At 43.8% G+C, this 12,093-nt stretch overlaps 1 protein-coding gene across 3 annotated transcripts in view; it reads right to left on the bottom strand.

Moving 5' to 3' along the window:
• Positions 1-12,093, bottom strand: part of pcnx2.L (pecanex 2 L homeolog) — a 643,210-nt gene that overhangs the window by 433,193 nt on the left and 197,924 nt on the right. For all 3 annotated transcript variants that reach the window (XM_041562821.1, XM_041562822.1, XM_041562823.1), the window contains one exon: positions 9,194-9,348. In XM_041562821.1, coding sequence (XP_041418755.1) covers positions 9,194-9,348 — 155 coding nt within the window. The remainder of the gene's footprint in view (positions 1-9,193; positions 9,349-12,093) is intronic.

The following is a 12,093-nucleotide window of genomic DNA, read 5'->3' as shown; positions in this document are numbered from 1 at the left end:
GTTTTGATTTCACTTTGCCACATGCCACCCCTTCAGTACCTAATACTTGCAAAGCAGCAGTAACAGTACACAAACTAATGCTTCCTCTTTTCACAGATCTACAGAAACCTCTCACGAGGAGACAAGGAACAAAGACCCTGGTAAGCAGTGTCCTTTACACCAAAAGTCTCACCCTCTTCTGAAATGCAGAGCCTTCAGAGAGAAGTCCATAGAGGACCGCAAAGCCTACCTAAAGGAAAACATCTGCTACAAGTGCAGTTCATCAACGTCTCACCTTGCCAAGTACTGTAAGGTCAATGTAAAATGCACAGAATGTGACAGCACACATCACAACACAGCTTTACATCCTGAGCCAGCCCCATGGTACCTAACACCAAGAGTGCCAGCAAGCATGGCGGGAGGAAGGTGACAGTGCTATAAACACACTAGAGATCACTTCCCAATGCACAGAAATCTGCAATGGTGCCATAGGTGGCAGATCCTGCTCCAAAATTTGCTTGTTTAGAGTATACCCGACAGGCCAAACAGATAAAGGCATTAAGCTCTATGCAATCCTGGATGACCAGAGCAACAGATCTTTAGCCTGCCTAGCATTCTTTGATGCATTTAATGTTAAGGGCCCAAGCACTCCTTAATCTCTAAAAACATGCATGAGTCGTGGAGGCAGCAGGAAGAAGGGCATCTGGCTACCGAGTAGAGTCCATAGATGGAAAGGTATGCCTACCCTTACCAACTATAATTGAATTGCAACCACATCCTCAATAATATATCTGAAATCCCTACACCAGATGTAGCTGTGCATCATGTACACTTGAAACGCATAATGCACTTAATACCAGAACTTCACCCTAAGGCTCAGACAATGCTTCTCCTTGGGAAGGATATCTTACGGGTCCACAAAGCAAGGGACCAGATAAATGGCCCTCACAATGCACCTTATGCCCAGAAGCTAGACCTCGGATGGGTCATAATAGGAGATGCTTGCCTTGGAGGTGTAGCAAACCAGTCTGCGTAAACAGCATGCTGACAAACACGCAAATAAATGGACGCCCATCCATTTGTACACCATGCCACAGCCAGTTCCTAATAAAGGAAAAACCTTACAGCACCAGCCTGGTACACCCCCCCCCAAAGATTTCTGATGATAATCTCACCTGTGACAGTGATCAAGATAATTTAGGATGCACTTGTACACAACATTCCTTAATTTAACCAGTGACCTTTTGTGTGGCACTGTATCAAATGCTTTAGCAAAGTCTAAGTAAATCACATCCACTGCTATCCCAGAATCGAGGTCTCTACTTACCTTCTCATGAAAAGAAATTAAGTTAGTCTGGCAAGATCTATTACGCATAAAACCATGCTGGCACAAACTCATAGTGTTATGATTTTCTATGAAGTCCAGTATCTTATCCTTTATTAACCCTTCGAAAAGCTTTCCTACCACTGACGTCAGACTAACTGGCCTATAGTTTTAAGGCTGACAGTAACAGAGTGCTCAGAATCAACCGATCCACATGTCCAGAACAGTGGCACTACAAACCCACGGACTACAACCCTGCAGACCATGCAACCAGAGCTGTTGCTGTAAACCAGCTTAAAGACACCTCTTGGCTAGGGTTGCCACCTAGCCGGTATTTTACAGGCCTGGCCGGTAAAAATTATGGTTGAGCCCAATATTATTAATAGGGAAAAAACATAAATCTATAGGAAGGCCGGTATTTTTTTCCAGAAAAGTCGGCAACCCTACTCTTGGCTCACAGGACCAGCATTTTTGTGCAGCACAAGAAACAAACCTGTCCCTAAAGACAGCACTTTGAGGAAGCTTGACCTATTCCATAACCAAACTGGCCTATTGAGAGTAGGAAGCCGCCTCGCAAACACCTCATGTACACTTGAAACGCATAATGCACTTAATACCAGAACTTCACCCTAAGGCTCAGACAATGCTTCTCCTTGGGAAGGATATCTTACGGGTCCACAAAGCAAGGGACCAGATAAATGGCCCTCACAATGCACCTTATGCCCAGAAGCTAGACCTCGGATGGGTCATAATAGGAGATGCTTGCCTTGGAGGTGTAGCAAACCAGTCTGCGTAAACAGCATGCTGACAAACACGCAAATAAATGGACGCCCATCCATTTGTACACCATGCCACAGCCAGTTCCTAATAAAGGAAAAACCTTACAGCACCAGCCTGGTACACCCCCCCCCAAAGATTTCTGATGATAATCTCACCTGTGACAGTGATCAAGATAATTTAGGATGCACTTGTACACAACATTCCTTAATTTAACCAGTGACCTTTTGTGTGGCACTGTATCAAATGCTTTAGCAAAGTCTAAGTAAATCACATCCACTGCCATCCCAGAATCGAGGTCTCTACTTACCTTCTCATGAAAAGAAATTAAGTTAGTCTGGCAAGATCTATTACGCATAAAACCATGCTGGCACAAACTCATAGTGTTATGATTTTCTATGAAGTCCAGTATCTTATCCTTTATTAACCCTTCGAAAAGCTTTCCTACCACTGACGTCAGACTAACTGGCCTATAGTTTTAAGGCTGACAGTAACAGAGTGCTCAGAATCAACCGATCCACATGTCCAGAACAGTGGCACTACAAACCCACGGACTACAACCCTGCAGACCATGCAACCAGAGCTGTTGCTGTAAACCAGCTTAAAGACACCTCTTGGCTAGGGTTGCCACCTAGCCGGTATTTTACAGGCCTGGCCGGTAAAAATTATGGTTGAGCCCAATATTATTAATAGGGAAAAAACATAAATCTATAGGAAGGCCGGTATTTTTTTCCAGAAAAGTCGGCAACCCTACTCTTGGCTCACAGGACCAGCATTTTTGTGCAGCACAAGAAACAAACCTGTCCCTAAAGACAGCACTTTGAGGAAGCTTGACCTATTCCATAACCAAACTGGCCTATTGAGAGTAGGAAGCCGCCTCGCAAACACCTCCTGGGACAGATGGAGAAAGCATCTTCACTTTGCAGCCACTTTGCAAATGGCAAACTGCAAAACCAAACCTCAAATCTGGTGATGTTGTTCTCGTGAAAGACTGTTAATCACAGAGAAATGAATGGCCCTTAGGTCTTGTCACCAAAACATTTCCAAATGAGGATGGAAGAGTCTGCAAGGTTGAGGTCAAAACCTCCAAAGGGAAACAAAATTGTTCCTCAGACCAGTTTCTGAACTGACTTTACTTATTTACTGAGGAATAAAGTGGTGGCATCTATAGATACCAGACCGGGGGGGGGGGGGGGGGGGTACAATTCATTTGCTGGAAGCTCCCTCCGCTGGACACTTGTTGTAATTGCACAATGCCATTTCATATTTATTCTGCACCTCCACGTGGTTTATGGCAGAACTGCATTTGGACATTTCCAGCTAGCGTAGTTTGCCACATGACCCAGCTAAGACTCCATTTTACAGTCCATGTCTATGCAGCAATGTCTATGGGAGTGCTGGCTGCTGTGGAGTGCTGGCTGCTGTGCAACTTTGAGTCTATTTGCTTACCAGCGATGCTACTACGAGGAGGAGATGAAACTGTGTGCTTCTTCCACACACAGTTTCATCTCCTCCTTATGGTAGCATTGCTGGTAAGCAAATAGACTCAAAGTTACACCAAATCACCTCCACAGCTGCCAGCACTCCCAGAGACATTGCTGTATAGACATTTCATACCAGCTAATGTTGCGGTTTATATGCATATATGTTTATATTGCACTTGTCATTACAATCTATTTATTCCATGTTTCTGTTATTTATTACAGTTTCGCCTATTCCCCTTGCCATCCAGTAAAATCTACAGACTTCAGTTCACAGTCTCTTTATTGGAGTATGGGGAGATTTAGCTGCATGTCGACCTACACATTGCCCCAGGGTAATACGTAGGGAGGACAGAAAAATCCTCTAGAAACCTGTCACAGGGATTGCTAAGGCCATTGCCTATTCCTGATAGACCTTGGTCCCATTTGTCTATGGATTTCATAGTTGATCTTCCTCCATCTCAAGAGAAGACAGTAATTTGGGTAGTGGTGGATATATTCAGCAAGATGACTCATGTTATTCCCCTCCAACACCTCCCATCTGCTAAAACTTTGGCTGAATTATTTATTTCCAATATTTTCAAATTTCAATATTGTCTCTGACAGAGGAGTACAATTTGTTTCTAAATTTTGGCGAGCATTTTGGTCTTTGGTTGGGATTGATTTGTCATTTTCCACCGCATATCACCCCCAAACCAATGAGGGTTAATCAGTCCCTTGAGCAATTCTTAAGATGCTATGTTTCTGATAACCAATCCTCATGGGCTGAGCTGTTACCCTGGGCAAAATTTGCTTATAATAATGCATCTCATGCTTCCACTGGCCAATCTCCATTTTTTTATTGTTAATGGTTTACATCCAAAAGCTTTTTCTGGTTCCTTATCCTCTGTACCTTCTGTCAATTCTTCTGTTAAACAGTTTGCCAATATCTGGTCTGGGGTATATGATTCTCTTTCAGCAGCTGATAGGTCTCACAGAGAGGCACCTAAGTATCAGACTCAGTATGGTTATCCACAAAGAATATTAAACTTAAGGTCCCTTCGCTCAAATTGGGTTCCAGATTTATTGGGCCGTATCCTGTTGAGGAAATTATCAACCCTTGCTCTCATTTCATGTGTCTCTCTTAAAACCAGCCACACAGGTCCGTCAACAATCCTTTCCTCCTCCAGTGTTGGTAGAGGGTCAGCCTGAAATTGTAGTCCAAGAACTCCTTGACTCTCGCCTTGTGTGGGGTAAGTTGCAGTATTTAGTACAATGGAAGGGTTACGGCTCTGAGGAGAATTCTTGGGTTCCTGTTTGTGATGTAAGGCTGATCGTCTCAGAAAACAATTCCATCTTAAATTTCTTGAGAGACCTGGGGGTCCGATGGCCCCTCCTCGAGGGGGGGTTATGTAACAAACACTCACCCTGGTTGTCTAGGGCAGGGGTCCCCAACCTTTTTTACTTGTGAGCCACATTCAAATGTAAAAAGAGTTGGGGAGCAACGCAAGCATGAAAAAAGTCCCTTGGGGTGTCAAATAAAGTCTATAATTGGCTATTTGGTAGCCCCTTTGTGGACTGGCAGCCTACAAGAGGCTCAACTTGGCAGTATACTTAGTTTTTATGCAATTAAAACTTGCTTTCAAGCTTGGAATTCAAAAATAAGCACCTGATTTGAGGACCCTGAGAGCAACATCCAAGGGGTTGGAGAGCAACATGTTGCTCGCGAGCTACTGGTTGGGGATCACTGGTCTAGGGGGTCGGTGGGGACTCCCGCCGCACCACTAGCGGGGACACCTGCCTTGTGGTCCTTCCTTGATGACAGGGTGGCTTTTAGGGTGCACGCAGCGCGCACTTCCGGTTTTTATAGGTGCATTGACGCTGGCGTAATGATGTCAGCGCGCAATGGCGCCAAATTCAAAGGTATTTTTAAGGGGACTTTGTATTAGAACTCATTGCCCATTGTTTGGTTCATCTTTGTGAGTTCCTGGGTGCTATTTCTGTTCATCTGATAATCTGATTCCTGTGTATGACTCCTGCTTGATTGACTATTCTGACTTCTGTGATCCTGACTCCTGCCTTGTAACCGATCCGTCTGATTGATCTCCCGGTTTTGACCCTTGCCTGTCTGACTCCGCTTGAATTCTGCCCGCACTGACCCGACCTGTTTGACTATGCTTTTCGTCTTTCCCTTGAACTGTGACCTTCTGCCCAAAAGACTTTGCTTAACGATCGTGCCCCTCTGCTTGTCCAGAATCCTCGATTGGCTCCTCTCTTTATAAGACCTGGCGGCATCCAATTAGCCGAGGGCTCCTCCCGAGGTGAAAGGCGGCTGTTAAAGGCAGAAGCAAGTGCCAAGACCAGGGAGCCTAGCATTGGTTCTGGATTCTGGGTACCGATTTGTGACAATCACATCCACTGCCATCCCATAATCGAGGTCCCTGCTTACCTTCTCATCAAAAGAAATTACTGTATGTTAGTCTGGCAAGAGCTATTACCCATAAAACCATGTTGGCACAAACTAGTATTGTTATTTGCTATGAAGTCTAGTATCTTATCCTTTATTAACCCTTCGAAAAGCTTTCCTACCACTGACGTCAGTGGTAGCGGCACCACATTAGCACGTCTTTTCTTACCCACCTCAACACCAACACTTCTATTTAACCAAAAAGATTTTGCTTTGCAACGACATTCCTTGCTTACAAGGGGAATATACTGATATGTATATTTATTAAGCAGCATTTTAAAGACTTCCCATTTTTGTTCTATGTTTAACCCTGTGAAAAGCATTTCCCACTTAATATGTTGTAGCGATGCCCTTATACTGTCAAAGTTTGCAAAATTTTTGTGTTTTAGTTACTCCCTTATAGAATTGCCTCTGCAACAGAATCTCAAAGGAGACCATGTTATGATCACTATTCCCTAAATGCTCACCCACACAAATGCTAGAGAGTTCAGTATTATTAGTTATTACAAGATCCAAAAGAGAGTTATTCCTAGTAGGTTCTTGAACGAACTGGAATAAAAAATGTCATTCAGCATATTTACAAACCTACTAGCTTTTTCTGTCTTGGCAACCCCATTACCCCAGTCAATGTCTGGATAATTGAAGTCACCCATAGTAATAACTTGACCTAGTTGTGAAGCCGCTTCTATTTGTAAGAGTAGCTGGGCTTCATTCTTATCAATTATACAAGGTGGTTTATAGCATACACCAATGATAATTTTCTTTGTATCCTTTTGCCCAGTCACAATCTCTCTACCCAGAGGGATTCTACATCCTCACCAGTGCCATGCTTTAATTCAGGCTTTACATACAAACACACTCCTCCACCCTTTTTAATTCCTCTGTCCCTCCTAAAAAGTGTGTAACCATTTAAATTCACAGTCGAGTCACATGTTTCGACCCAATTCTAGGTCTCCCGTATTACCTGACAAACTCCGTGCATTTGCCAGCATACAGCGGCGTTACTACTTTTACTTGAAATTTGCATTACTTAGTGGAGAACTACTGTATATGTTAATTTAGTATAAGTCTGTTTTCCTTGTACCTGAAGGACCTCCTTAGCTGGTAAACGGTATGCCCCCCTCACTACTCCCCCATGACCCGTTACTAATCCCACTGCCCCATCTATCCTAGCTTCCCCATAATTCTTTATCTCACCCCCTCCCCCTTGCCTAGTTTAAATACTCCTTAGGGAGCTATGCATTTAGCTCCCTAAGCTCCAGCTGTCTTCCTAAACTTGCACGTGGCATGGGCAAAATTTAAGAAAAAATTGCATTGGAAGACCTTCCCTTAATCTTAGAGCCTAGATCCATGAAATCACTCTTTAAGGTCTTCCATCTATCATTAATTTTGTCATTAGTACCGATATGTACTAAGACAGTTGGGTCATGCCTAGCCCTACCCAATAATTTGTCTACCTGATCAACCACATGTCGAACCCTGGCACCAGGAAGACAGCAAACTGTTCGGTTGTAGTGATCCGGATGACAGATTACCCTATCCACTTTCCTAATAACTGAATCTCCTACAACCACCATCTGCTTAGGCCTGACTCTGCTCTCCACCCCACCACTACTAGAGAAACTGGTCTCCCGGCTGTTAGAGAGATCAGGCCCATCTAGAATTGCCAATCCAGAGTTCACACTCCCATTTTCTTCACACAATCTGGTGAATCTGATGGGATACAGAAACCCCGGATCAGCCTCCATTTTCCTTTTGCCCCCCTTAGATTTTCTAACTGTCACCCAGCTAGCTGCCTCAACATCCTGCTGCTGTTCTGTTCCCCCCAAAGTATCTGACCCTGCTAGATCCTGCTCAGTGAGCAAGAGACTCCTTTCAAGATTGTCAATCGACTGCAGCGTTGCAATTTGTTGCTCTAGTGCTCAACTCAAGAAAAAAAGTACCAATTTGCTCACAACCACCACTGAGGTAAGCAGTCTGGATCTTGTTCCAAATCTGCATACATATTGCAGAATGTGCACTAGGTCTGACCTTCAATCTTGCTACCACTCATTATCCCAGTTACAGATCAAAACAGGAATAAAAAAATTAGGGTTTAGAACAAACGTTTGACCTAGTTTGAACCTCCTTTAGTTTGAACCTCCTGTGTTTGCAACTCTACTCACAGATCCCCCACTAACTCCTTTGTTTGCAACTCAACTCACAGATCCCCCACTAACTCCTGTGTTTGAAACTCCACTTACAGATCCCCCACTTAAAGAGCGAACACTTAAGAGCAGCTAAACACTAGAGCAAGCTCCACTGCTATCCCAGGGGTTCTATTTATACAGTCTGTTCAGGTGCAACCAATCAATCCCCATCCCCTCAAGCTGAGAGAAAACTAACTGCAAAGTAAAGCAGGTTGTGACAAACTTGCTGTAAGTACATCACACCTGACTTTTTTATTTAGCAACCAAGACAGAAAAAAAAACCTATAAAAAATTAAACAACAGTATTTAAATATAAAACCTTACTTATAAAATATCAGTTAATAACAAATACTTATCCTTTTCAGTTGATTTGTTTGCTTTTAGTTGTTTTTTCCAGTCAGCAGCCTGTTTGAAGCAGACTCACTGGGGTCCCAGGGGTTCTATTTATACAGTCTGTTCAGGTGCAACTAATCTAATCAAAATATGACATTTTTGGCACTCCTGCCTGTGCAGAGTCGGAGATTGCAGACAACTCACTAGACAACAAGAATAGAAAGTTGTACTGGCCTGAAAATGACCTATTGGTACAGTATGTGCACCTTGTATCCATTACATCATTGCTTTTGCCTTAAAAACTTTTTACATTTATTTGGTGGTGTGACTAGTGGATAATGTATTTTGACCTCTATTGATTTTATATTTCCAGTGATGAGAAGCAAGCATTGTAGGTGCCATCTCTATAATAGTTTGGGACACATTTCTGGAATGCACATGAGCAGGGCTTTTCTTTTACATGCACATAACAAAACAGTGTGCACACGCCAGGCATTGCTGCTGAAAGAGACTCCAGACAAAAGCCTGTCTGAGACATCACTATCAAAACTGTTTTCCCAGCTGGAGAGCGATCTATTTCATCCCAGAATTCCATATAAGTGCATGATGACTTGTCTTCAGAGCTTATTGCAAGCAGTATAAAAAGAATACAGTAGAAACTTACCAAGATTGTCAACGTAATCATGCATTGCTTCTATATTTTTGTCATGTCGTATGGAGGCCTCTGATCCACTTATAATTTGCAAAACAGAACTATCTTCCTGTGAAGTATATGCATGGGTTACTTGATAGGTAATCTTCCTTGGTTTACTGCTCTGACTGTAATATAAAATATTTTAATCTTACTAAAAGGTTAAAATAATGCAGAATAAAGAAGAGCAGTTAATTTTACAAGCCAATATTGTGTATAGGTATGGGACCTGTTATACAGCATGCTCTGGACCTGGGGTTTTCTGTACTTTGATGTCCAACATAAATTACTAAAAATAATTTTAAAAAAATCAGTTAAATCAGTGCAATTGTTTTGCCTCAATTAAGGATTATCTTAGTTGGGGTCAAGTAGAATGTACTGTTTTATTATTACACACAAAAATGTTATCATTTTTAAAAAATTTAACTATTTGATTAAACTGGAGATAGTGGCAGATGGCAGTCCCGTAACTAGGAGTTTTCTGGATAATGGGTTTCCAGAAAACAGATCCCATATCCATATATAATATTTAAAGTTAGTAATCTGATATAATGCCCTTATAGCAGTATACTGAGGTATACTATACTAGACTGTTAACTTATCTGATCTTAAAGCTACAGTAAATAAAGTTTTAACCCATTTTATAACTTTTTTTTACATTCTTCTATCACATAGTAAATAAAAAATTCATATGTAAATTCCTGCTTGAGCACTCGATTCAAAAAACTGCACTGTGTAATCAAGATGAGGTGCACTTTGTAAAGGGTGAGAATTACTCTTGCCACATTGCTATACACTTTTTAATAATGCATCTCAAAACGTGCTGGCTATTTCTGCTGCTGCTGACTGCCACTGCTTGATACAGCTTATTGTATTATCTGTATTAAACTGGAAAATGAGGTTCAACGTTGATAAATGCAAGGTTATGCACTTTGGCAAAAAATAATATAAATGTAAGTTATACACTAAATGGCAATGTGTTGGGAGTTTCCTTAAATGAAAAGGATCTAGGGGTCTTTGTAGATAACACGTTGTCTAATTCTGGGCAGTGTCATTCTGTGACTACTAAAGCAAATAAAGTTCTGTCTTGCATAAAAAAGGGCATTAAAGGACCAGTAACATCAAATTTTTTTTTTCAAAAATTCGTTAGTACATAACAAAAAAATAACACCAACACAAATTAAAATTTAAAATAGCAAAGCCTTTATTAAGAAATAACTTACAGAATCTCCACTTCCTGTCCTCTTCAGAAACGGCGAAAAGGCGACCATCCTTCCTGCAGCGCTCGATTTGTCCTCCCTGGCTAGCTCCAATATTCTACTGACAGTGTGTGAAGTGAGGTGAAGAGAGTTGAAGCTGCGGATCAAGACCCTGCGGGACCGACACATGAAGACCTTTCTGCTGTACGAGTGCAAGAAAACCAACTGGTGCAGGCAGCCAAAGATGCAGACAGTTTCCTGGGAGCAAGCGGTTCTCCCTCCACAGGCAGCGGAGCGCTGAGGTGTCACCCGGCTGACTGAGAAGAGAACCTGGCAGAGCGACTTCAGGAAAAACTCAGGTTCCGGTTGAGAGAAGCAGTCCTGATTCCGGATCTCTGTCCCCATGCCCTCCCGGTTGCACACAGTTGATCCCAGTATGGGACGACGAATGGGACGACAGTAGCTCCACTGCGGCCGAGGAACCAGCTGGTCCGACGTGTGGCAGATACTCGGGCGGTTACCATGACTATGAAGGCTCCGGCAGCAGCAGTTTCCGCTTATCCACCCGCTCCGACCTGCCGCCCGGCCCTTACTCCACCTCCGCCTCCATCGCCTCCTCACAAGCCCCGGGCAAAGGCTCCGCCACGGTCAGCCGCAACCTCAACCGCTTCTCGGCCTTCGTGAAGAGCGGCGGGGAGGCTTTCGTACTGGGGGAGGCGGCGGGGTTCGTGCGTGACGGGGACAAGCTGTGTCTGGTGCAGGGGCCGGACGGGCCTGAGTGGCAGGAGAATCCCTACCCGTTCCGCTGTAACATAGACGAGCCCACGAAGCACCGTACCGACTCCTCCCCAGTCACACGGGGCTGCAGGTTCACCGCCGCTACAAACACTTCGACTGGCTCTACGCGCGTCTCCTCTACAAGTTCCCCGTCGTCAGGTCGGAGCGGGTGGATAAGCGGAATCTGCTGCTGCCAGAGCCTTCGTAGTCATGGTAACCGCCCGAGTATCTGCCACACGTCGGACCAGCTGGTTCCTCGGCCGCAGTGGAGCTACTGTCGTCCCATTCGTCGTCCCATACTGGGATCAACTGTGTGCAACCGGGAGGGCATGGGGACAGAGATCCGGAATCAGGACTGCTTCTCTCAACCGGAACCTGAGTTTTTCCTGAAGTCGCTCTGCCAGGTTCTCTTCTCAGTCAGCCGGGTGACACCTCAGCGCTCCGCTGCCTGTGGAGGGAGAACCGCTTGCTCCCAGGAAACTGTCTGCATCTTTGGCTGCCTGCACCAGTTGGTTTTCTTGCACTCGTACAGCAGAAAGGTCTTCATGTGTCGGTCCCGCAGGGTCTTGATCCGCAGCTTCAACTCTCTTCACCTCACTTCACACACTGTCAGTAGAATATTGGAGCTAGCCAGGGAGGACAAATCGAGCGCTGCAGGAAGGATGGTCGCCTTTTCGCCGTTTCTGAAGAGGACAGGAAGTGGAGTTTCTGTAAGTTATTTCTTAATAAAGACTTTGCTATTTTAAATTTTAATTTGTGTTGGTGTTATTTTTTCGTTATGCACTAACGAATTTTTGAAAAAAAAAATTTGATGTTACTGGTCCTTTAACTCAAGGGATGAAAACATAATTATGCCTCTTTATAGGTCCCTGGTAAGGCCTCATCTGGAGTATGCAG

The sequence above is a fragment of the Xenopus laevis genome, chromosome 5L (genome assembly GCF_017654675.1).
Source record: "Xenopus laevis strain J_2021 chromosome 5L, Xenopus_laevis_v10.1, whole genome shotgun sequence".
Lineage (NCBI taxonomy): Eukaryota > Metazoa > Chordata > Amphibia > Anura > Pipidae > Xenopus > Xenopus laevis.
This window is presented reverse-complemented; position numbering and strand designations above follow the sequence as displayed.